Raw genomic sequence first — 27,186 nt, forward strand, 5'->3', positions numbered from 1 at the left:
TGAACGTCTCTCCTTTTTATCTGCTTTCAGGTGTGATTTCTATATTGCCCACACCTGTTACTTGCCCCAGGTGAGTTTACAGGAGCATCACATGCTTGTAACATTCTTATTTATCCGCAGTTGTGAAAGGGTGCCAATACTTTTGTCCAGCCCATTTTTGGAGGTTTGTGTGACATTATGTCGAATTTGCTTTCTTTCCTCCCTTTTTTTGTTTTGTCCCAATACACACAAAGGGAATAAACATGTGTATAGCAAAACATGTGTTAATGCAATACGTTTCGTGAGAAATACATGATTTCCTGGAGAAATATCAAGGGTGCCAACAATTTCGGCCATGACTGTATATATTGAACATTCACATCAGTCCCTAACCCTCAAGGGGTGTACAATCTAAGGTCCCTAACTTACATTCATCCATACACATATTAGGGACAATTTAGACAGGATCCAATTAACCTACCAGCATGTCTTTGGAGTGTGGGAGGAAACCGGAGTACCTGAAGGAAACCCACGCAAGCACAGGGAGAACAAGCAAACTCCATGCAGGAGGCGGCATGGTCGGGAATCGAACCCATGACCCATTTACGGCAAGGCAGACGTGCTAACCACTAAGCCACTGTGCCGCCCATCTATATATGTATCTATAAGGTTTAGTTTTTGGTTACCTTGCGTGCTATAACTGCTATTATCTGAAGCACTCACTGATTACATTTTCTTTGTCATATTACAATGCTATAATGTTTGGTCTCTGAAAACTGACATGGTATCCCTAAAGTGGTTCTAATAGCTGAAGGGTTTTACCTTCTATGCATGAATGTAAAAACTTTCAGTGTACAGCTTCCCCCCCAGCCGTCCTCAAAACTTACCTGAGCCCGATCTCAATCCAGCGATGTGCACGGGATCAGCAGCTCTCCCGCTGCTGTCAATCCCAGCCAGTGAGGGAGGAGTGGTGGGTGAGGCTGAGTTGTGCTCTGCATCTTGTAGACACACAGAGTATAAGGTACCTGTTGAAAGGTGTAGATCAGAGTGGAGCTTTGGCTGGGGGTTGAGGCATTAGCGTAGTCTGACAGGCCAAGTCTGCATCACATCTTGACAGCAAGGTACAGTCAGAATCCAGAAGTGTGTGATCTACATGCACCGTTTGCTGCTTCTGCTAGCTTGTTCTTGGTGTTCCCCTGGTCAGCTTCCTGGTTCCTAGCACCTTACACCACAGCCATGCGGAGAGGCTTGCTCACCATTGACCGCCTGGAAGGTCACCACCTGCTGGTAACTTATTGATACTCCTTTTAAAGTCTTTTAAATGTGAGTGCATGCAGTCATGACCAAAAATATTGTTACCCCTGCATTTCTGTCAGAAAATGCACCACTTCACCCAGAAAATTATTGCAATTACAAATGTTTAGGTATTCTCATGTTTATTTCTTTTGTTTGTATTGGTATGATACAAAAAAGTGGAGAAGCAAAAAGCCAAATCTGACACAGTCCACGCAAAACCCCAAGAATGGACTGGAAAAAATTACTGGCACCTTCAATTTAATATTTGGTATACGAGGTCAAGTTGACACCAGACTAATCCTATCATGCAGGAACCTCAAGAAGAACCAAACAATAGGTGACTCGATTAATAATGGGACAAATACACAACGGTAAACATATCACACCTTGATAAACAGATTACAGCAAGAGTCCTCAGCATCAGGTTGTTTTAAGTTGATTTTAGGGGGGGTTGAAGTATTCAATTCTGGTTTGGGCACAAAGACCTCAAATCTGTATCCCGGTCCTCCAGTTCTCAGAGTCTGTGTGTTTCTGGGAGACATGGACTTGAATCCGAAATAAAACTACTCCAAAAGGTCCCCAAGGCACACACCTCTCAAAGACTAGAGCCCCCTCAGATGCCAGGGCCCATGGGCAGTAGGAAAGAGGCTAGCCTGCTGTCCCCTCCAAAAGACCCTGTCCTGGTTGGGTCTGTCACACACCCCTTGGAAAAAAAATAACTGAAATCAATCACTGCCTGTAACCTTAACTGAGTTTCTTTCACCTCTCTACTGGAATTTCAGACCACTCTTCTTTCGCCAACTGCTCCAGGTCTCTTAGAGTGGAAGAATTCCTTTTCTCAACCGCTGTTTTGATATCTCTTTATGGGTGTTCTATGGTATTGAGATCTGGACTCATTGCTAGCCAGTTCAGTACTCTCTAGTGCTTTGTCTTTAACCAAATCTGGGTGCTTTTTGGACAATGACTCAAAAGTCATTGTCCTGCTGTAAGACCCATGACCTCTGACAGAGACCCATCTTTCTGGCACTGGGCCCTACATTGCACCCCAGAATTCTTTGGTAGTCTTCAGATTTCAAAATGCCATGCACACAGTCAAGACCTCCAGTGACTGAAGCAGCAAAGCAACCCCAAAACATCAGTGAACCTCCACCATGTTTGAGTGTAGGGACCGTATTTTTTCTTTCATGGCCTCATTGCTTTTTCTGAACACATTAGAATGATGGGCTTTACCAAAATGCTGTAATTTTATTTCATCTGTCCACAGCATATTCTCCCAGGTAAGTTTTGGCAAACTCCAATCTGGCTTTTTTATGTTGGTGAGGTCCTCCTGGGTCTCCTACCATAGCGTCCCTTTTCATTCAGATTGCGATGCATAGTGTGAGCTGACAGAGTTGTACCCTGTACCTGAGGGTCAGCTTGAATTTGTCTGGAAGTTGATTGAGGTTCTTTATCCACCAATTCGAACAATCCTTTGTTGAAATCTTTGATTACGTTTTTCTCTTTTGTCCAAATCCAGGAAAATTAGCTAAAGTGCCATGTGCTGTAAACTTCTTGACAATGTTGTGCACAGTGGACATAGGAACATTAAGATCTGTTAATTGATACAGGTGAGTTTAATTAAAAATTACAGGAGCATCACAAACTAGGAATGCAATTATTTCTTACAATTTTGAGAAGGTGCCAATAATTTTGTCCAGTCCATTTTGGGGTTTTTGTGTGGAATGTGTCAGATTGGATTTTTTGTTTCTCCACTTTTTTGCATTGTATCAATACAAATAAAATAAATAAACATGAGAATTCCTAAACATTTGTATTTGCAACAATTTTCTGGGCAAAGTGGTGCATTATGTAACAGAAATGAAGGGGTGCCAATATATTTGGCCATAGTTACATAGTTAGTCTGGCTGAAAAAAGACAAAAGTCCATCCAGTTCAACCATTAAAGGAAAAAAAAGTTATAATCCTATATCCACAGTTGATCCACAGGAAGGCAAAAAACCCCCAGCAAAGCAGGACACAATTTGCTCCAGCAGGGAAGAAAATTCCTACCTGATCCCCCGAGAGGCAATCGGATATTCCCTGGATCAACTTTACCTATAAATGTTGGTATCCAGTTATATTCTGTGTATCCAAGAAAAGATCCAGGCCTTTTTTAAAGCAATCCACTGAGCTGGCCAGAACCAACTCTTGAGGGAGTCTATTCCACATATTCACAGCTCTCACTGTGAAGAAACGTTTCCGTGTTTGGAGATTACATTTCTTTTCCTCCAGACGTAAAGAGTGCCCCCTTGTCCTCTGTGTTGACCACAGGGTGAATAACTCTACACCGAGTTCACTATATGAACCACTGATGAATTTATACATGTTGATCATATCCCCTCTTAATCTCCTATTCTCAAGAGAGAATAAATTCAGTTCCTCTAATCTTTTCTCATAGCTGAGCTCCTTCATGCTTCTTATCAGTTTGGTTGCCCTTCACTGTACTTTCTCCAGTTTCCCAATGTTCTTTTTGTGAATTGGTGCCCAAAACTGAACTGCATATTCCAGATGTGGTCTTACTAATGATTTGTACAGGGGTAATATGATATCTCTCTCTCTGGAGTCTATACCTCTTTTAATACAAGAGAAGATTTTGCTCGCTTTAGAAAGCGCAGCTTGGCATTGCATGCCTTTATTAAGCTTGTGATCTACCAGAACTCCCAGATCCTTCTCCACCATTGTCCATGACTGTATTTATTGTTTTTCATTTCACCAGTATGATTTAATAAATGCAACACTTAGGTAGTGGCACTTTTTTTTCCTTTTTTACTTTTTATACATGATTTGCTGGTGGGAGCCTCCCCAGATCCTGCTTGGAAGAAAGGCTGAAGATGCTACCATAATGTTAACTTCATGCCACTGTGGTGTGTTTTTTTTTTTTTGTTAATGGACTTTGCTCATGGACCAAAGACTCCTTTTTATTCATTCATCATTCCTTGCTTGTTGTGTTTTTTTTTTTTTCTTGACAGAAAGGAGGTACCTCCATTCAGGCAGTGCAAACTTAATTGCCAGAAGTTCTTGGTTCCCGACATCATAACTTCAGCAGAAGAACATTTTTTTAGAGAAGAAGGCTACTGGGTGAATTTTACCTGTTTTTGGTTGCCTTTGAGACAGCGCTGCACCAGCCCGTACTTCGGATGCATCTACTTCAACAAAATATTAGAATTCTGTGTTTGGATGCTGAAGGATTGGAGCCTTGCTGAGCATTTCCTTTAGCTGTTGGAAGGCTGACACTGCTTTAGAGGACCATACTTAAGAATTGGCCCTCTTTTTAGCCATGTCAGTAAGGGATGTGGTAATAGTGGCAAAGCCTTTTGATAAAACATCTATAATAATTGGCAAAGCTCAGAAAGCTTGGAAGCCCTCTCAAGGTGTTCAGCTGTGGCCACTGCAGGATAGCTGCAAGCTTTTGCTAGTCCATTTTTGCCCAGAAATAGTGTGCGGGTTTGATGGAAAGCCCATTTTTCAACCTTAGCATAGAGGTGGTTCTCACGTAGTCGCTGTAGTAATTGTTTCACATGGGAAATGTGTTCCATATGAGTCTTGGAAAAGACTAGGATGTCATCCAGATAGTCTATTACAAACTGGTTTCTGAAGTTGTAGAACACCTCATCCATGAAACGCTGGAAGACAGCTGGAGCTTTGCAGAGCTCAAAAGGCATAACTAGATATTCATATGTCCATTGCGGGTGTTGAATGCGTTCTTCCACTTATCACCCTCTTTTATGAGGATCAGGTTATAGGCCCTCGCAGGTCTAGCCTAATGAAGACTATGGTTCCTTTTAAGAATGTCAAACAATTCAAGGACAATGGACAACGGATAAGAGTCCTTTACAGTGATTTGGTTTAAACCTTGGCAGTGTATACATGAATGGAGTCCACCATCTTATTTTTCAACGAAGAAGAATCCTGCTCTTACTGGAGAAGAAGTAGCACCTCTGTCTAAGTTGTCCTGAATGTTTTCTTCCACTGACCTCTGTTCTGGCTGGGACAATGGATATGCCTTTCCCTTCAGAAGAGGTGCCCCCAGAATTAAACACCAGTTCATCTTTAATGCGATCTGTGAGACCCCTGTGAAAAGCTGCACAAAGAGCACTAGCAGCCCACTTAGTCTCAGCAGCCAGGGTACTAAACTCTATAGCATATTGTGTGACAGTTCTGGTACCTTGCTGTATATCCAGAAGTAAGCATTCACCATCTGAAACCCTGACAGGTTTATCAAAAACAGACTGAAGTGATGACTGGAATGTATCCGCATCCTGCAGCAAAGGATCATTGCATTCCAGGTAAGGACAAACCCATGTCAAGGCCTTCCCTTTTAACAAAGAGATTACAAAAGTCACTTTGGCAGAAGTAGTGCTGAATGTCTGAGAGTTATTACGGAAATGCAAGCGGCAAATGTTCAGAAATACTCTGCAGTCTTCAGTATCGCCTCCAGATTTTTCAGGCAGAGGAAGTTTGGGAGACACTGAAGAGGCATCCAGAGAAAAGAGACACTTCATGATTATCAAGCAAATATCTCTGATGCATAATAGCCTTATTTACCTCAGCTGGGTCCACTGTAATTGTGGCCCGTTTGTTATGTAAGGTACTTGTTGAAAGTTATAGTCCAAAGTGGAGCTTTGGCTGGGGGTTGAAGCGATGGCTGAGTCAGGCAGGCCGGGTTGCAACAAACCTTGAGAGCAAGGTACAAAGTCAGAATCCAGAAGCATGGTTGGAAACAGGCAGGGTCATACACAGGCTGGCAGCATAAAGCAGAATCATCAAAGAGGGTAGTCCAGAAATCAGGCCAAGTTCAAAGGTCCAGGAGTTCAGTAGTATAGCACACACCCAGCCCTTATGGAAGAGCAGCCCCTTCTCACCCCCCTTTTTGAACATTTTTTTTTTCTTAGGTGCCTCCATTTCTGCTGACAAGTGGAAAGATATACAGTATGCATTGTACATTTTGGGCCATGTTTTAACCTAAACGATACCATATTATATAGTAAATGTGTTATTATTCAGGTGTATAAATAGTGTATTTATATTTTCAGATTCTTGGATACTATGCACTGTATTGATTTTGAGAATAGAATGAACCTCACAAATTAGTATGTTGGTTAACCTTGTCTTGAAGTGGGTGAAACCCTAGAAACACGTAAACATATGGGATTCCTGAATATTTATACATCCTATATTGTGATGATGTTGTGAGGGCTATTTTCCATTCATATGTAATACCTTTTTAGTATTGGAATGAAGTTATAACATATGATTTGGGTCTATATAAAGGGATATTGTCAGGGCTGGTCTTCTGCTACTTAATGAGCAGCTCTTTTCTTTCAGTGCTCAGAAGCTGCTCAGCTGTCAGTTAATTGCCAGCCACTCGTTGTCTCCACAGTGACTCACCTGGATATGATTACCTGCGTCATTAGTCCAGCCTACAGCTAGCCCTTTTTGCTATTTTAGTAGCTTAGCTCATTTCTTCCTTGCCTTTGTGTGGTTTATGATCTCCAGTGTGTTCCTGCTTGTGTTCCTGTGTATAACTTGGTTTGGCTGACTTCTTTCATTTCCTGTTCCTGATTTTTGGTTCCTGACTACACTGACTTCTGGTTTCCTGACTGTGGCTTGTCTGATTACTCTCACTGGCATCCAAACCCTGGCCTCTGTTTTGACTATGTTCCTGATCTATGTTATATTTGCTATTTAATTAAAGGTGTGATTTTAACTGCACTTTCTGTCTCCACCTGGTTTATGGTTCCTGACATTATGCAAGGGTCATGAATTCAGAAGTTGCAGGCAATCCACCTAGTCATAATTTTTTCCAGATTGGATGAGCAGGACCATCGCTTGGATCAGTTTGCCATAGCATTACAAATGCTCCTAATCTGAACTGCTCATCTGGATCCTCCTACCCTGGCTGCTCCAGTACAGCCAGTATTGCAAGCCATCCCTGCTGCTGCTCCTATCTCAGTTCAGGAAGCCACCTCTGATACTACCACTATAGGAGGTATGACTGGTTCTGCTCTGCTTCACCAGCGGTTTGGGGGTGATACAACTCACTGCAGAGGGTTTCTCAACCAGGTTGGAATACATTTCGAGATGTTGCTTAAGGCATTCCCTATGGACAGAGGCAAAGTAGGCTTCATTATTTCTTTGCTTTCTGACAAAGCATTGGCTTGGGCAAACCCTCTATGGGAGACACAAAAACCTGTTGTCCAGGATTACCCTGAGTTTAAAAGGGTATTTGATATACCCGCTTGCTCCACCTCTGCTGTCAAGAGCCTCTTGTCCATTAAACAAAGTACGAGAACTGTTGCCGATTACGCTACTGAATTCCATACTCTGGCAGCAGAGGTTCGTTGGAACAATGAGGCTCTTGTGGCTGCTTTTTCCCATGGCCTGTCTGTTAACATTAAAGATGAGATTGCAGCTTGAGATATACCTAAGAATCTTAAGGAGTTGATCTTCTTTGCCATTCTCATTGATACCAGACTCAGAGAGAGACCTTCCTTCTAGGAGCGCTTGTGGAAGCCTCCTATACGTTTGGCTCCGAGCTTTGCATTCCCACTTATGCCTCCCTCAACTTTCATGCCTCCTTGGCCCGAGTCCTCCAGTGAAGTAGAGCCCATGCAGATGGGCTTCAAACATCTGTCTGCCGAAGAGAGGGTCTTTAGAAGAAGGGAGAGATTGTGTCTACTGTGGCCAAGCAGGTCACTTATTGAAGTCTTGTCCAATCCATCCGGGAAATGCCCACACCTAAGGACCTGTAGGGAACAGACCTTAGGTGGTGTCTTTGCATCCCAAGCTGTCCTTAAAGATAATCCTCTAGTTCTGGTTACCCTTTTCTGGTTTGAGTTTTCCATCTACACCCAGGCACCAATCGATTATGGGGCTGCAGGCTTGTTCATAGATAGTGCCTTCTTGTTGAAGCACTTGATACCACTGCAGTCTCATGCCTCCCCACTTGCCTCTGAGGCTATTGATAGGAGACCTCTACGGCCTGCCTATGTGACCCATGAAACCACTTCATTGACCATGGCTGTAGGGGCTCTTCACCATGAGATAATCCAATTCCAAGTCATTACCTCACCTCATTACTCAGTTGTCATTCGTTATCCTTGGTTACAGAAGCACGATTCTACATTTGATTGGCATAGAACCGAGGTTCTGTCATGGTCACCACAGTGCACTAATACTTGTTTTCAGAAAGTGATTAAGGTCTTCTGAACATTTTCAGTCTCAGTCAGAGGAGTACTGGTAATTCTGATGTCTTTGCAAAGGTCAGGTATTTTGCAGCCAAATCGGCCTTATGACTGCACAATTGATCTTCATTCTGGTGCAATTCCTCCTCATGGCTGGGTTTACTCTCGGTCTGTCTTGGAGGATAAGGCTATGGAGGAGTATGTTGCAAATTCACTATCTCGGGGGTTCATCTGCAAATCATCTTCTCCTGCCGGTGCTGGGAGGGGGGGGTTGGGGGGTTGTGATAAGAGTGGTGAACTGAGAGCCTGTATTGATTGTAGGGGTCTCAATTGCATTACTATAAAAAATGCTTATCCAATCTCATTGATAACAAAATTATTTGACTGCTTCATGGGAGCAAGAGTCTTCACTAAGCATGATTTAAGAGGGGCATACAATCTTGTAAGGATTAAAGAGGGCGACAAATGGAAACCTGCATTTAATACTAGGCGCGGACACTACGAATACCTCGTAAAGCGTCTCTGCAACGCTCCTGCAGTTTTCCAGGAATTTAGTAACTATGTCCTCCAAGATATCCTGCAGCAATGTATGGTGGTTTACGTCGATGATCTTCTCATATATTCGAAATACCTAGAGAACCACCACACAGATGTCTCCAGTGTGCTACAGAGGTTGGGAGAGAACAACCTGTATTGCAAGTTTGAAAAGTTCCTTTGGGTGAGAGAATTCTGCCTTATCAAATCCATTCTCCTCCTGGAAGACCCCATGATCACTGCTTTGTCCCCTAGAATCTCCGTGCTGCTTTGCTCCAGACCTACCATTCTTCCAAGGCAGCTGGGCACCCAGAGCAAAATCAACTCATATGGTCTGTCTCAACAATTCTGATGGCCTAGTCTTTGTGCTGATGTAAGTGCCTTTTGTAGCTGCTTGTCCCATGCGTGCTTAGAATAAAACACCCTGACACCTTCCAGTAGGCCTTCTACAACCCATACCCAGTGGAGAGAGGTCTTGGAACCTCTTGTCTATTGATTTTATTGTGGATTTACCCAACTCCCATGGCAATAGTTATTCTTCTGGTGGTTGACTGGTTTTCGAAAATGTCACATTGCATTCTGCTAAAGAAGTTGCCTACATCCAAAGAACTGGCATCAATATTCGTTCTGGAGTTCTTTTAGTTACATGGGTTACCTAAAGTTATTATCTCGAACAGGGGTAGCCAGTTTGTGTCCAGATTTTGGCGAGCCTTTTGTGCACAGTTGAGAATTCAGCTTTCCTTCTCCTCGGTATATCACCCACAGTCCAGTGGAGCCGCAGAACAGGCCAACCAAACCTTGGAACAGTTCCTGTGTTGCTATATTTCAAACCACCATAACTGGTCGGACCTGATACCTTGGGTGGAGTTTGCTCACAATAATGCCATCAATGATGCCTCCCAATTATCTCCTTTTATGGCAAACTATGGGTTCCAGCCATCCATGCTGCCTGATACATTCATTACGCAGAGAATTCCTGCATTAGAGGAACATCTTTGAGAACTCTTTTCCACTTAGGTTTTGTGGATGCATACAATATCTAGTTCACTGGAGGGTTTATGGTTTAAGCCCTCCTCCGAGCTTTCCATTTATGTTTTCCCCTCCAGCCTTGTGCCCCCGGAGGGGGAGGACTCATTAAGGAGGGGTCCTGTCAGGGCTGCGCTCCTGCTACTTAACAAGCAGCTCTTTTCTTTCAGTGCTCTGCTGTCAGTTAATTACCGGCCACTCATTTCCACAGTGACTTACCTGGATACCATTACCTGCTTCATTAGTTGTCAAGGTCCTACCTTTCCTCAGACCTTGTGCTGCTCTATGTGCTGGCATCCATCTTAGGTGCCTGCAAAGCATTGTGGGATCCTTTTATGCTTTCAGCCCTCTGCGGCCCCTCCCCCAGGAGGTGGCGGCTTATCACATATAAGTCTGCTGTTTGTGGCTGTCCATTGCATTTGTGTCCTGTCTGTTGCACAACAGCAAGCTCCTGTTTAGCTACTCATTGCATTCCTGCATACCGACTCGGCTTTGGCTAAGACTTCTCCTGGCTTCTGACCCCGGCTCTGGCGACCATTTTTTCCTGGCTCCTGATCCTGGCTCTGGCGACGATTCTTCCTGGCTCTTGACCCCGGCTTTTGGCTACGATTTCCGCTGTTGGACTTGCATAGACTCTTGTCTTATTTTTATATTCATAAACCTACCTTTAATTGCACCTCCTTGTGTGTCTGGCTCCTCGCTCCCTGACACTACACGAATGCCATGAGTACTGATGGTGCAGGTACGCCCCCACTCCCTATGTTGGTTGCCAGACTTGATCAGCAGGATCTCTTGTTGGCTCAGTTCGCTCAGGCGTTGAAGACGCTGCTTGCACGCACAGCGCACCTTGCTCCTGGTGCTATTAGGCCGGTTGTCACTCCTGTGGTCGGTCCCATTGATGCTCCGGTTGTTGTGCCTACCTCCGCATCTGCTGCTGCACCTGCGGTGCCCAGAGGTATGACTGGTTCAGCCCCCCTTCCACATCGCTTTGGGGGTGAACCGAGTCAGTGTCGGGGTTTCCTTAACCAAGTGGGCATATATTTTGAATTGATACCCCACGCTTTTCCTACTGAGAGGTCAAAGGTGGGCTTCATAATCTTGTTGCTCTCGGACAAGGCCTTGGCCTGGGCAAATCCCTTATGGGAGAACAATAACCCTGTGATTCACGAGTTTGCCAGTTTTGTTGCCTCCTTCCATACGGTATTTGATGTGCCTGCTCGCTCCGCCTCTGCTGCTAAGCTGCTCATGTCCATGCATCAGGGTTCACGAACCGTTGCCGAGTACGCCATAGAATTTCGTACCCTGACGGCAGAGGTGGGTTGGAACAATAAGGCTCTGGTGGCTGCTTTCTCTCATGGTCTCTTAGATGCGTTGAAGGATGAGATTGCAGCCAAAGAACTGCCTGTGGAGCTCGAAGCACTCATTTCCTTCCTAATCCTGATTGACACCAGGCTCAGGGAAAGGCCTTCACTTAAAGAGCGTCTGCGGAGGCCTCCTAACCGATTGGCACCTACGTTTCCTGTCCCACCCGTTCCTCCCTCTCCTCCCACGCCTCCTGGGGATGGCTTGTCTGGCGGTGAGCCCATGCAGCTGGGGTTTGCTCACCTTTCCGAGGGGGAGCGGGCCTCTCGGCGTCGGGAGGGTTGCTGCCTGTACTGTGGTCTCGGTGGTCATTTTCGGCAGTCCTATCTGGTCTGTCTGGGAAACGCTCACACCTGAGATCCTGTCGGGGGCAGATCTTGGGTGGAGTTTCCTCATCCCTGGTTTCCCACAAAGATAAACCGCTAATCACCGTTGTCCTCTCTTGGGCGGAGGGCTTGGTGACGGCCCAGGCGTTGGTAGACTCTGGTGCTGGCGGGTTGTTTATGGACAGTTCGTTTGCTGCCCAGTACTCCATTCCTCTGCAGGCTCGAGTTACTCCATTGGTCCTCGAGGCGATAGATGGCAGGCCCCTGCAACCAGCACAGGTTACCCATGAGACCCTGCCGGTGGAAGTAGCTATTGGGGCTGTTCACAGGGAGTAGTAATTTCTTCCCCGCACTACTCCGTGGTTTTGGGATATCCCTGGCTTCAGAAGCACAATCCGACCTTTGATTGGCGGTCGGCCGAGATTCTCTCGTGTCCACAGTGTGGGGCCGGTTGCATCCGTGGACCTGTTAAGGTGTTGTGTGCCTCCTCAGACTCCTGTGTTGCCCACTGACTATGGGGAGTACCTGGTGTGTTTGACAAGGTGCGCGCCGGTGCTCTGCCTCCTCATCGTCCATACGATTGTGCCATAACCTTACAATCCGGTGCCACTCCTCCGCGTGGCAGCGTGTATCCTCTTTCGGTTGCGGAGAATCAGGCCATGGAGGAGTACGTTGCGGATGCGCTTTCCCAGGGGCACATTCGCAAGTCTACTTCTCCAGCAGGAGCTGGCTTTTTCTTCGTGAAAAAGAAGGGTGTTGAGTTGAGGCCTTGCATTGATTTTAGGGGTCTCAATCGAATCACGATTAAGAATGCTTACCCAATTTCATTGATAACCGAGTTGTTCGATCGCCTTAAGGGAGCAACGGTCTTTACTAAACTCGACCTTAGGGCTGCATACAACCTCGTACGGATCAAGGAGGGCGACGAGTGGAAGACCACGTTCAACACCAGAACTGGCCACTATGAATCCCTGGTTATGCCCTTCGGGTTGTGTAATGCGCCCGCGGTCTTTCAGGAGTTCATTAATGATGTCTTTTGTGACTTGTTGCAGCTGTGCGTGGTGGTTTACTTGGACGACATCCTGGTTTACTCTGCATCCATGGAGTCTCATATCCAGGATGTTAAGCGAGTGCTGCAACGATTACGGGAGAACGAGCTTTTCTGTAAGCTCGAGAAGTGTGAATTTCACCGATCCCAGGTTGCCTTTTTGGGCTACATCTCCGCTGTGGGATTTTCCATGGATCCTCAGAAGGTGGTTTCAGCGGTTCTGCAGTGGCCTCATCCCAGTGGTCTTCGGTCCATTCAGTGCTTTTTGGGATTCGCCAACTATTATCGGAAGTTTATCAGGAACTTCTCCACGCTGGCCAAGCCTCTCTCAGATCTGACCAAGCAGGGCAATAATCCCCACGAGTGGTCATCCGAGGCCATCTTCGCTTTCGAAGCTCTGAAATCTGCCTTCGCTTCGGCTCCGATACTGTCTCATCCCAATCCTGGGTTGCCTTTTGTCCTCGAGGTTGATGCATCTGAGATGGGAGTAGGCGCCCTCCTGTCTCAGCGTTGGTCGCCCGATGGACCCCTACTTCCCTGTGGGTTCTACTCCAGGAACCTTTCCTCCGCAGAATGCAGCTTGTCCTGGGTCGTTTCTCGTTTTATTCTGGTGGCCATCTCTCCATTCCGACATCGCCTCATATGTAGCGGCATGTTCTGTCTGTGCCCAGAATAAATCTCCTCGGCATCTTCCATTGGGCCTTCTGCAACCCATTCCCAATGGGGAGCGTCCCTTATCACACATGGGCATGGATTTTCTTTTAGACCTCCCTGCGTCTCGAGGCCATATGGTCATTCTTTTGGTCATTGATCATTTCTCCAAGATGTGCCATTGTGTTCCGTTCAAGAAATTGCCGACTGCGCAAGAACTGGCTACGGTTTTCGCCAGGGAGATCTTTCACTTGCATGGGTTGCCTATGGTGATTGTCTGTCTCGGACCGTGGGAGCCAGTTTGTGTCCAGGTTCTGGCGCGCCTTCTGCTCCCAGTTGGGTATCAAGCTCTCCTTCTCTTCAGCATACCACCCGCAGTCCAATGGGGCTGCGGAGCATTCCAACCAGGCCCTGGAACAATTCCTTCTCTACTATATCTCTGACCATCAAGACAATTGGGTAGATCGCCTGCCATGGGCAGAGTTTGCGAGGAACTCGGCTGTCAACTCCTCCTCCGGGATGTCTCCCTTCATGGCCAACTATGGGTTCCAATCCTCTGTATTGCCTGAGTTGTTCTTGCCACTGGACATTCCGGCTGTGGATAACCATCTTGCTGCCCTGCATTCCTCGTGGGGGCAGATCCAGAGGTCCTTGAAGGACTCAGCTCAGCGCCAGGAGCTCCAGGCTGATTGTAGACGGTTGCCCGCTCCTTCATACCAGGTCGGAGATTGGGTGTGGTTGTCCACTTGTATCCTCAATCTTCAGGTGCCCGCACCGAAACTGGCTCCCCGTTTTGTTGGTCCTTTCCGCATCCTCCGCAGGGTGAACCCGGTTGCCTATGCCCTTGCTCTTCCTCCTGGGGTGCGTATCTCCAATGTCTTCCACGTATCCCTGTTGAAGCCTCTGGTCTGTAATTGCTTTGCTGCCTCTCCGCCTCGGCCTCGTCCTATCCGGGTCGATGGTCATGAGGAGTATGAGGTGAGCCATATCCTGGACTCTCGGTTGGTCCGCGGTCGGGAGCAGTTCCTGGTCCATTGGCGTGGTTATGGTCCCGAGGAGCGTTCCTGGGTTCCTTCCACGGATGTTCATGCTCCTGCCCTCATCCGCGCTTTTCACGCCCGCTTTCCACAGAAGCCTTATCTTGAGCCGCGGAGGGGGAGGGGCCCTTGAGGAGGAGGTACTGCAAAGGTCCTACCTTTCCTCAGACCTTGTGCTGCTCCATGTGCTGGCATCCATCTTAGGTGTCTGCAAAGCATTGTGGGATCCTTTATGCTTTCAGCCCTCTGCGGCTCCTCCCCCAGGAGGTGGCGGCTTATCACATATAAGTCTGCTGTTTTTGGCTGTCCATTGCATTCGTGTCCTGTCTGTTGCACAACAGCAAGCTCCTGTTTAGCTACTCATTGCTTTCCTGGATACCGACTTGGCTTTGGTTAAGACTCCTCCTGGCTTCTGACCCCGGCTCTGGCGACCATTCTTCCTGGCTCCTGATCCCAGCTCTGGCGACGATTCTTCCTTGCTCCTGATCCCGGCTCTGGCGACGATTCTTCCTTGCTCCTGATCCCGGCTCTGGCGACGATTCTTCCTGGCTCTTGACCCCGGCTTTGGCTACGATTTCCGCTGTTGGACTTGCATAGATTCTTGTCTTATTTTTATATTACTAAACCTACCTTTTAATTGCACCTCCTTGTGTGTCTGGCTCCTCACTTCCTGACATTAGTTTAGCCTACAGCCAGCAATTTTTGCTATTTTAACAGCTTAGCTCATTTCTTCCTTGCCCTTGCATGGTCTAGGATCTCCAGTGTGTTCCTGCCTGTGTTCCTGTGTACAACTCGTTCTGGCTGAATTGTTTTCAAGACCCTGTTCCTGATTTTTGGCTCCTGACTTCTGGTTTCCTGACCCTGGCTTGTCTACCCGCACTGGCATCCAAAACCTGGCTTCTGTTTGTGGTCCCTGACAGATATATGCATATTTTTCTATGTATCTATTGGTATTGTTTGTGCTTGACAAGCTCATGGGTTAAATAGGGTATTGGATGTACTATGACAGCATTAAATACCTCACAAAAAACTCATTTGATGCATTTTGAAACTTATATGAAATGTGCTAGTTATTGGTACTAAAATACTTATATAAAACATCCACAATTAATTCGTACTGCAGAAAAACACTAAGGAAAATTGCTGTCCACTATGGGGTTAAATACGTCTTTAATATGATAAAACACACATTTTTATTTTTACGTTTCTATATAGGCATTCTGGAGCCGATTCTTCCCAGTCTATGAGAAGATCCGCAGTCTTCTAAATCAGAAAGCTCTTGGAGAGGTGAAGATTGTACGAGCAGAATTTGGTGTGAACTTACTTCATGTTCCTCGATCAGTGGAGAAGGAGCTGGGTGGTGGTGCTCTTCTGGACATCGGCTGTTATTGCATCCAGTTTGCTTTAATGGCATTTGGTGGAGAAAAACCAGAGTCTATAACTGCCAAAGGATTTCTACATGAGACTGGTAAGAGTTTGTACCAACGTTAACCCTGGTTTTCTGTAGACACTAAAATTAGTTTATGTCCTGTTTATCATTAACATACTCTTTTTGATAGGAGTGGATGAAACTGTGACAGTTATCCTGCAGTACTCAGGAAAACGCCAGGCTGTCCTAACCTACACCTTTTTGACTCAAATGCCAAACCAAGCTGTGATATGTGGCACAAAAGGAATGATTCAGGTACACTTCACTACATTGTGTTATGCGCAAAGTAAAAAAATTACACCAGGGCAAGTACATTTTCTTTCAATGAGGGCCAAATAATTGCCTCTTCCCCCATGTCCCAGACTGTTGTACTGCACCTGCAAACATAACCTGAAGTAAGCACTGGTGTGACAAATGTACATGTTTATGGAAATTACTAGATCCACATTTATTTTATTTAATATAATTTAGTGTAATTAAAGGTAGGAGTTTGGAAATATTCACAGCACACTTCTAAATAATTCATTTTTTAAAATTATGTTGTTCCAGATTAATCTCCAAGATCCATAAATATATAAATAAAAAATGTAAACTTGCTCAACCTCACCTGTTCTTCCAAAGAAGATGGTATGAAATTGTATACGGATTCATTTCTAATACTTTATTAATCTTCAGCAAGCAGCAGTAAAAAAGAGACGGCGAACATGCAGAGCCATCTCTAGGCTTTGTGAGGCCTTAGGCAAAACGTAGACATGAGGCCCCTCTCACGCCCATAATGGGAAAAATAATTAAAGTGATAAAAAGTAATAATACATTGCACTGTACAGTGTACAATTAACTGATGGCAATTCACCCATGGCCAGTCCTCAAGGATTCCAGCATGTCAGTGGTTCATATCACACCAGGATATGCACTGCAGCGCAAGCTCCCTCTCTATAGTGATTGTCCCTTACTAGACATTATGCCTACATTTCACATTACCTAAAAAAGGCCTTAGATCTATCATCTATTTCCTAAACCTATGCTCCATACCTGCTGTGGGCATTGACTATGGTCAGTGAACCTGAATACAGAAAAGAACATGGTGCTGAATTTCTTTGACAGGAAAAGTTAAAGCATTGCCAGCATCCTCCTGCTTGCTCCTCCCAAGCTTCAGAATCTTGCAGTGTGGTTAGTGTAATAGTGTATGAATGCATTATCCATCATGGTCCATAGCTAGGCTGGTAAAGAAATGCCCGTAGCGGAAAAAGAAGAAAAGAATTAGCGCAGGGCAGGCATGACTAGGCCCAGAGTGGGAAGGAAGATGTGTAAGGGTTAATGATAGTATTAGGGGGGTTGGTAAAGGATAACTGGGGGATCTGGTTGGTAGAGGGAGAGTGTAGGTGGGGTCTTCTGCACTTTAGGGTCGGGTGTCCTGGTGAGGGGCGTCAGTCGGAGCTGGACGTAGGAGAGAGAGCTTCCACGCCAGCGTGTCCTGTACGGGCTACCTTCCCTGTGCGGGAGGGTGTGCGGGCAGTGGCAGCTGTCGTGGAGGGACTGTTGGCCCAGCTGCGTGAGTCTGCTGCCTCCAAAGGGAGGGACTGGCTGCAGAGCCTGGTCTCCTGACTTACTGCAGGACCCGGGCTCGTCACCAGAGGCGCAGGGGGACGGGAGCGCCCATGTGCTCGGAGGTCTAGGGCTCCGGAGCGCTTTAGCCTGGGCCCCCCCCCCCAGAGCTTAGCGCCACAACGGGAGCCCCACTCGGGACCCTCCGGCCGCGCTGGCAGGACGCTCTTCTGCCTCTGCTCGCGGGGATGCTGGGAGGAATCCAAATCTACGGCGGAGCTCTGGCGGGGGGGAGGGGCTTCTTCCACAAGTGACCCCGCCTGCGCAGCAGAGAGGACGTGATGGCAACGGCTCCTCCGCTGACGAGGCACCTGTCAGGGAGGGTGCCCAGCATGGGAGGCGTACTGCTGCGGCTGCCGGGCTGTCTACTGCTGCGGCTAGCGGGCCCCCTGAGCAGCATGGAGCTGCGGCTCCTTAAAATTAAAAAAAAAAAAAAACACCGGCTGAAGAGCAGCGCTGGGCGGAGGGCTGGCAAGTGCCCAGGGACATCAGTGAGTGTGGCTGGTGCCGGGAGGCAGAGTCAGGAGCTGCACAAACCTGCGGGACCCGTGGCTCCTGGGACTGGGAGGCCATCCTGTCATCAAGAGGATGTGGACCGGTCTGAGAGTGAGCTGTTGGAACCCGCTGCGGGGGCGACAGCTGGCCGCTCGGCGACGGTGGAGTTTGGACACGCGGCTGATGGGATATCTCCTGGGCAGCCTGGTGAGTTACCTGTTTCTGGGCCTGCTCTCTCCTTTTCTTCTGCTCTCCGGGACCTATTGGGGGGAGGTTGGGCCACGCTTTTGGGTGCGGCTTCTGCGGTAATGGAGGGTGGGGTTCCCTTGTCGGGTATTGGTCCGGGTCTTTGTGATTTGCTGTCAGGCCTCCGGGACTTGTTGCGGCGCTTTGAGCGAGGCGGTAGTGTGGGCGCTGGGCCGGCTTCTGCGTGGCTCCCGCCTGCTGGTGGGGATGTTTGCGGGGTCCTCGCGCAAGATAGTGGGGACGTTCGGGGCCCAGTGATTTCTTATCCTCCGGGTTCAGGGCCAGGGGTGGTTACAGAGGAGACCGGTGCTCTGGGCTCTGCGGCCCCATCCACGGTTTTGGGTGAGGGTGCGGGGGTGCTAGGGCCTGTCGGCTTGGCGGACTCGGCCAAGTGCAAAGTGTATGTGTGCTTCGAGGGCACGTTAGGTGCGCACTTACTTGCGGATGAACGGGAGAAGATTTGGAGAGGTGAGTATGTCGAGATTTTCACGCTCTTGCCCTTGGAGCGTTTTCCTTTTGATGGGTCGAGGGGTGACGAGGGCAGGCAGGAGGAAGCGGAGAAGCAGCATTTTTCGCTTTATCCCGCGTACTTCTGGTAATTGGTTTCAGGCATTTGCGATTATGGCCAATGTCATTGGAGAAAAGGCCACTGAGCATTGCTCGGCACTTTTCTGTTACCTTGCGCTATTAGCGAGGCTCACAGGGTTACGGGGGGACTGCATGGCTAAGGTACGATGAACAGTTTCGGCAGCTTAGGGCTGTTCGCCCGTCGTTGCGCTGGGACCATTAGGACATTGGCCTTTTGGATGCGACAAGTTCAACATTTAACCCTTTAGGGGATAAAGTATCAAGTTTATATATGTTTTTCACGTTTTAAAAGTTCTCTGACAAAGTAACCTCTCTTCTGCGAGAAATTAAGTGCATAAATTCCTTTAACTTTAGTGCCCTCTAATTTTACCTCCATGGTATTTTGCATTATGTTGAGCTAAATTACTTTCAGGATCATTTGATTTAATATCTCTAAAGTGTTCACCTATTCGTACTTTGAGCTGCCTTTTAGTTTTACCAATATACTGTACATTTTTTTACATGGACAAGTCAACAAATATAGTACTCTAGCTGTAGAGCAATTTATAGGAATTTTAAAATGGGCCTTATTGTTCGACTCAGAGAATCTATCAGTACGATCTACAAATTTACAGATCTGACATTTTCCACATCTAAACATCCCTTTTGGTGTGTGACCTAAGCCATGTTGATTGTTTCAATGGCTGATACTCTGAGTGAATAAGTAAATCACCACGATTTTGTGCTGTCCTTGCTACCATTAATCACCTACAATTCTACCTAAATTGGGGCATTGCGTAAGAATCTTCCAATGTTTTTCAAGTACGTTTTACTTTCCCCCATTGTGCTCCAAATTGGGTTATCATCCTAACCGGTTGTGGAGTCTGTTTACCTGAACTGTCTTCCTCTTTTGAAGATAGTAACATTTTCCAATCAGTTTGATATGCTCGTTTTCTTGCCTTCCTAATCTGAGAATGGGAGTATCCACGTTCCCTGAATCTTTTATAGAGGTCTTGAGCCTCTAATCTGAAATCATTGATGTTGGAGCAGTTTCTGCGACACCTCAGGAACTGACCAACAGGTATTCCAGTAATCAGTGAGCGTGGATGATAACTCCTTGCCTCAAGTAGAGTATTGGCTGCAGTTGGTTTTCTGAACGTTTTAGTAACTAACCTGTCACCCTCAAGTCTAAGGTCAAGGAAGGAAATTCGCCATTTATCAAAAGTATATATAAGTCTGATGTTCAAAGAGTTATGGTTTAACTTCTCCAAAAAGAGTTTTAATTCCTCCAATGACCCTCGCCAGACTAGGTACATGTCATTAATATATCTCAACCAAATTTGAACATGAGTGAGAAAAATGTGACCTATAGACAAACTGTTCTTCCCAGAAACCCAAATGCAGACATGCGTATGCCGGAGCCCAAGGTGCTCCCATACTAGTGCCTCTTACCTGCTGGTAGAAGGTGTTTTTAAATTGAAAAAAGTTATGATGTAGAGCAAAATCTAATAACTTGTGAATTCATTTTGTCCGCCCATCTCTTCCCCATCCAAACCCTGCACCTTGGAACCTAGTAAACACCACTGAAAGGAAAAACATTATGACTCAGTAGCTATTTCACTCCCATAACCAAAAACTGTTGTAACTCCAAAGAATATTCACTGTACCCTAGATAAGTGAAATTTCAATGCTTCTATTGCTAAGTGGTGGGGAATCAGAGTATAAAGATCCAGCATCCAAATTAACCCAAGTATAATCATCTTTCCACATTAGAGTCTCTACATGGGCCAGTACAGCTTTGGTATCTACATTACTGTATATCCAAATAGATGTAAAACTTGAGGTTGGAGATGTGCATCTAACCATTCACTAAACGGTTTCAAAATACTGGCTACTATTGGGCATCCTTTTAATGGGGTCCGTACCATATGGACCTTTGGTAAATGGTGAAAAATAGGAGTTATAGGGGGTAATACCCCTAGATGATCTGCAACTTGTTTAGTTTATTTTTCACCATTTATCAAAGGTCCATAAGGTGAGGACCCCATTAAAAGGACACCCAATAGTAGCCAGTAGTTAGTTATGTTCTCTTCTTTTGTTCCAATGCTAAATAAACTATCCTGAAACAAGAGTAATATTCTTATTCAGAACTTTACATACCTCCTTGTCTTTCAATTGTCATAAAACCTCTTGCTTGTTCGTATATGAACCTGTATCAGACTGATATTCTCAAGAAAACACAGAATAAGCAATTTCTGATTGCACGTTTTGAGATTTCAGGTAAACTAAAATTAACCGCTTTCTTCCTGGGTTTTAAAAAAGATTTAGGCATATTCTTATATTTGGTTGAACGTCTTCCCCATGCATAAACAGTCATTTTTTGTATAATTCTGTGCATTATACAGAAATTGAATGTGTTCTTGGTTTACATAATTGATCCTTCTAATGTTTCTTTTTCCTTATTCATTTTAATTAAAAGCTCCAGATTTATGGCTAAATTATTATATTGCATCAAAGTATCTTTATAACGCTGTGCTGTTAACCATTGTTAACAGTTGGATCTATTTCTTAAAGTGGTTATAAACTTCTGAAATTAAAAATGTATAAATCCTTCTAAAGCGTTTACTTGCGTCAATCCGAAGCTCCAAGTATCAAATCTATCTGCTGCCTTCTTCCTCTGCTATCCACATGAGTCAATCCTGAAAGGTTATGCTGACTTCAAACAATCAAGGGAGAGGGGGTGCTCCTACACACAGCCTGTAATAGACAGCCTCAGCTGTGCATGTTTCCCTATGGGACCCATGTTCAATCCCTCCACTCAGGTCTCAGATTACACTCAACTTCCTTAAGAACCATATGTATATGGATATTGCCACCGGCAACAAGATATAACGGGTTTTTCACGCTATTGCACACTATCACACCACATGAATATGTACTGTATATTGCCATCTGGCAACAAGAAATCATGGGTTCTTTATTATTCATTTATACTCTGCTGCCAGCTGTGTGTGCTGTGCGTGAAATCAGATGTCTGCCCCCTGCCTTCTGAAGCTCATATGTGCATTTTTTTTTTCTTTAAGGTAAACTTGGCCTTTAACATTTTTGTCGCTGAAATTATATGAAATATATTTTGGAACAAATGTATTAATTTTTTTGCCTTTGTGGTTTAATTATGTTACAAGAGAGTATTGGGAATATTTTTCCTTCTGGTGAAAAAATAGATGAGCATTAAGGTCTTGTTACCTGTAAAACGTATCCAGACACTTTTGTGATCAGCTGATTGGGACTAAACGTCTTTCATCCTCATCCTCTATAGAGCTGGTTAATTTCTTTGAAAATAGGGGTGATCTGTATGTGAGATTACGTGTTACAATAGTTTTCTGGAGAGAAGATTGACAGCAGGGGTGCCCTGTGTAACTGAAATATGTTGGCTAACCCCTTTTTTTCCTGATGCTCGCTGAAGATTAATAAATGATGGAATTGGAGCTCTGTACTAGAAATGTTTGTATAATTTCAAAGACCTGATGCACACACTATAAATGAAAGAATTTCTTATACACTATATTGGCAAAAGTATTGGAACGCCTGCCTTTACACGCACATGAACTTTTATGGCATCCCATTCTTAGTCTGTAGGATTCAATATTGAGTTGGCCCACCCTTTGCAGCTATAAGAGCTTAAACTCTTCTGGGAAGGCTGTCCACAAGGTTTAGGAGTGTGTCTATGGAAATGTTTGACCATTCTTCCAAAGCGCATTTGTGAGGTCAGGCACTGATATCAGACGAGAAGGCCAGGCTTGCAGTCTCTGCTCTAATTCATCCCAAAGGTGTTCTGTCGGGTTGAGGTCAGGACTCCGTGCATGCCAGTCAAGTTCCTCAACTCCAAACTCGTTCATCCATGTCTTTATGGACCTTGCTTTGTGCACTAGTGCTCAGTGATGTTGGAACAAGCAGGGGCCATCCCCAAACTGTCCCCACAAAGTTGGCAGCATGAAACTGTCCAAAATGTTTTGGTATGCTGATGCCTTAGGAGTTCCCTTCATTGGAACTAAGGAGCCAAGCCCAACCCCAGAAAAACAACCCCACACCATAATTCCCTCTTCATCAAACTTTACAATTGGCACAATGCAGTCAGGCTAGTAGCATTCTCCTGGCAACTGCCAAACCCAGATACATCCAGATTGTCAGACAGAGAAGCATGATTGGTCATTCCAGAGAACATGTCTCCACCGCTGTAGAGTCCAATTTATGGCATGCTTTACACCACTGCATCCAATGCTATTGGAAATAGTGTATGTCAACACTGGAACTAAATTATTTTTCAAATATTTATCTACATTTTGGCAACATTTGTAAGCAGCTAAACCTACACTATGTAGCTAAAAGCAAATAAACACACCTTCAAGCTGAGTTCAGCCGCAGGTGCAACAGGTGCATAAAATTTAAGCAAATAGTAATGCAATCTCCATTGACTAACAATGGCAGCAGAATGGATCATTCATCTTTTCAGATGAAATAAAATGCCAATTGCGAGCAAACATTAGTGCCTGACCGCACAAGTGCTCTTTAGGCTGTGTATTCTAATTATTCATACAAGAGAAGAAGATGGCCTTTGTTCAAATCTATATGATTTTGAACTTCTCATGGGAATTACCAATAGTATGTAAACACGGGAGTGACCTGCTTCTCTCACTGCATATCTAACGCTCTGGGTCTTAAAACGTAACTTTTATTAACCACTTACAGTCCGGACACTTTTACCCCCTTCCTGACCAGGGCAATTTTCAGCTTTCAGCGCTATCACACTTTGAATGACAATTGCGCGGTCATGCAACACTGTACCCATATGAATTTTTGACCATTTTTTTGAGACAGATAAAACTTTATTTTGGTGGTATTTATTCACCGCTGGGATTTTTATTTTTTTTGCTATGTAAATGAAAATGTCCAAAAAATTTTTTAAAAAGTGTTTTTCTTATATAATTTTGCAAATAAATAATATTTCATCATAAATCTTGGCCAAAATTTATTCCGTTATCTTTTTAAAAAAAATAAATAAATAAGCCAAATTAGTTGATAACCAAAAATTATCATTTTTAAACATTTTTTACATTTTTTTTTTTGTATTCTTTTTTTTTTTTTTTTTTTGCATACTGTCACCCTAGCAGTACAGTGTCACCATGGTCATTGTGGGGTGTGATGAAGATTTTTTTTTTTTTTTTTTACACTAATTGCTTTTACACCCATATAGGATGTAAAAGCAGTCATTTCTCTTTCTCTCTGTCTGCATTCTTGCAGCCATTGAGAACTACTGAGTGAGCTGTGATTGGTCACAGCTTGTCACATGGTACAAGGCTGTTGTGAATAGCCTTGTACCATGTGACCTCTGTGATCATGCACAGATTTCACACGTAGTAAGCAATGATGTCAGAAGTGACATCTTGCTTACTACTTTGCATGTGATCACTGAGGTCCCGTCCGACGATCGGTGTTTCACTGGGTTCGGAGCACACAGCGGGCACCGGATCGGGGGGCTGCGCGCTCCCGGGGAACGCGCACAAGCAGGGTGCAGGGAGGCCATTTATAAATGGCCACCCGACCCTGCATTGCCACCGTCCGGCCGTTTTATATACAACAGCCGGTCGGGAAGTGGTTAAACATGTAAATACCAGACCCCTTTCAAGAATAGGTTTAGTAATTCAAATAATCTGAGATTGCTATTTTATTAGCTAGGTAATAGATTTACTTTATTTTATGTTTGTTCAATATAAGTGGATTACCACATACAGAACTGTTTTCATATTGAGTTGATCCTTACAAATCTCCTTCACTCCAGATTCCTTCATTCATGTGGTCTCCAACAACAATAATAGTTAATGAAGAAGAAACAAAGTATCCTCTTCCTCCCACTATAAAACATTTGAACTTTTGGAATAGCACAGGACTGAGTTATGAAGCAGAACATGTGCGACAGTGTCTTTTGAAAGGTAAGTGGAACCAGCTTTGTTTCTTTAGGTAGTCTCTACTAGCCTCATGTGTCTGCTGGCCTGGAAGTAAGAGAATCACAGCAGGCTCCCCTCTCACACCAACAGGGCAGTCCACTCGTTTGCACCAGTTGGGGGACAAACAGGTAAACAATCGCAACAGTTGAATAAAACCCTCTGAGAGTTAAAATAAATAAATAGGTTAAGAAGCCCAACACAGTATGCTTGCAGATAAATAAGGCTGAAATATGATGTGCATTTGAGTTGTCTTTACAATGGTTTACACAGCACAAGCCGTGAAACATCAGTGACCCCAACAAACGGGCAATCCTTCACCAGCTTTCATGTGCACTCACCTTTCAACTGCGACCCGCAAGGGGCCACAAAGCATAAACACAGACCGATTTATCTTAGACTGGATGGATCTCAAAGGTAAGACAATCAAGGGTCCTCTCCATGGCATATATATCAAGCAGTAACTGTTAGGGATCCTACAGCGGTAGCCTCTAGGGCTCCACAGACCGGAATCCCCCAGGGTGCAGAATCTAAGCCCCAACCTGCTTGTTCACCAGGGCCCCTGGTGGTGGGGATGGACTTGGAGCAGGCCCAAGACCAGGTCGCAGCCCCTGGGTTCATCCAGCTGTGTTAGAAGCACTGTTGGAGGTGTATAGCAGGTGAGAGCCTGATGTGAGGAGGTAACAAGAGCAGCGCCAGACAGACCGGGTCGGTAACGGTGGGGCGGCGTAGTACAAAATCAGCAGGCAGAGGGATAAACAGGTCACAAGCCGGGTTTGGTAACAAGAGATCAGGACATGCAGGGTTAAGCAGGAGAATGGTCAGAAAAGCCAGGGATTAGGACAGGAGACAGACAGCAAATCAGGGTCAAGCAGGGTCGGCAACAAGACAATCTACTATTCAGGAAACAGGTAAGACCATACGGCAATTACACACAGTCCTAACCTGTTTTAAATAGGGCACCGGCACCCTGATTGGTGCCAGGCTCGCATCCGCGATTACGGGTGCGCATGCGCGAGCGCTGCTGCAATCGCAGGTGCCCTGGTCCCAATGCTCGCAACGCACATGTGCAGACCCGTGCGCGATCGCGGCAAACACTGGGGTCCCTAACATTGCTCCCCCTTACGGGCCACCTCCGGATGCCCACCAGATTCCTCCTTTGAGGCTGGTTACGAAGGAATTCCCACATTAATATGGGGGCATGGACATTCTGGGCAGGTTCCCACGAATTCTCCTCCGGCCCATAGCCTTTCCACTTGATCAGGTATTGCACCTGACCACCCCTCTTCCTACAATCCAAAATTGCCTCCACCTCGAATTCTTCCTCCCCGTTGATATCTATGGCTTCTGGAGGTCTAGGCCTGCGGTCTAAAAAGGGGTCTGGAACTGCAGGTTTTAACAACGATACGTGGAAAACTGGATGTATCTTGAGATTCGGGGGGAGCCAGTTTAAATGCCACTTCATTAACCTTGCGTTCTACTTGGAAGGGTCCCACAAATTTGGGTGCCAATTTTCTAGATGGGCATGTCAGTTTTAGGTTGGCTGTTGACAACCAAACCCGATCCCCAGGGTGTATGACCAATTTTCCCTTTCTCCTCCTGTCACAGAACCTTTTACTGTCTTCTTGGGCCTTAGCCATTGTTTCCTGTAATAACTTGTTATTGGTAGTAAAGAATTCTAAGGTGTCCTGGGCAGCCCGGGACTGAGTTCTCTGGAACCAGGTCTGGCAGGAAGGTAGGATGGAACCCATAATTGGCAAAGAATGGGGATTGGTTGGTGGCAGAATGGTTCGCATTATTATATGCGAATTCTGCCATAGAAGTGTCAGCCAGTCATCCTGCAGGAATGATGTATAACATCTCAGATATTGCTCAAGTGTCTGGTTCGCTCTGTCTGCCCATTTGTCTGGGGGTGATATGCAGACGAGAAAGATAACTTAATCTCCAACCCCTCACATAGCACTTTCCAGAATCTGGATGTAAATTGCACTCTCCGGTCCGAGACAATCTCTTGGCACTCCGTGAATCCTCGCAATCTCTTTAATGAACACTTGGGCTGTTTTGGAGGCAGATGGTGTCTTGGCTAGTGGAAGGAAATGGGCCACTTAGAAAGGCGATCCACTACCACAAAGATCACAGTGTGATCTTGCGAGGATGGCAATTCTACAATAAAATCTAAGAAGATCATACTCCAGGGTCGGTCAGGTATTGGCAAAGGTCTCAATAGGCCCCAGGCCTTGTCTCTGGTAGGTTTATTCCGGTTGCAGATGGGGCAAGATCTCACGTACGCTTCACAATCCTTGGTCATGTTTGGCCACCAAAATGTGCGTCGTGCCAGATCTATAGTCTTATGTATCCCAA

General features: G+C 45.5%; 1 protein-coding gene across 2 annotated transcripts in view; it reads left to right on the forward strand.

The window, feature by feature from the left end:
* DHDH (dihydrodiol dehydrogenase) overlaps nucleotides 1–27,186 on the forward strand; it is a 136,873-nt gene that overhangs the window by 104,706 nt on the left and 4,981 nt on the right. For both annotated transcript variants that reach the window (XM_089660856.1, XM_089660847.1), the window contains exons 4-6: nucleotides 15,697–15,949; nucleotides 16,041–16,165; nucleotides 24,663–24,813. In XM_089660856.1, the coding sequence (XP_089516982.1) occupies nucleotides 15,697–15,949; nucleotides 16,041–16,165; nucleotides 24,663–24,813 (529 nt within the window). The remainder of the gene's footprint in view (nucleotides 1–15,696; nucleotides 15,950–16,040; nucleotides 16,166–24,662; nucleotides 24,814–27,186) is intronic.

This window comes from Staurois parvus, unplaced genomic scaffold, assembly GCF_062004578.1.
Source record: "Staurois parvus isolate SC_StPar_1 unplaced genomic scaffold, SC_StPar_1.0 ptg000032l, whole genome shotgun sequence".
In the NCBI taxonomy this organism is placed as follows: Eukaryota; Metazoa; Chordata; class Amphibia; order Anura; family Ranidae; genus Staurois; species Staurois parvus.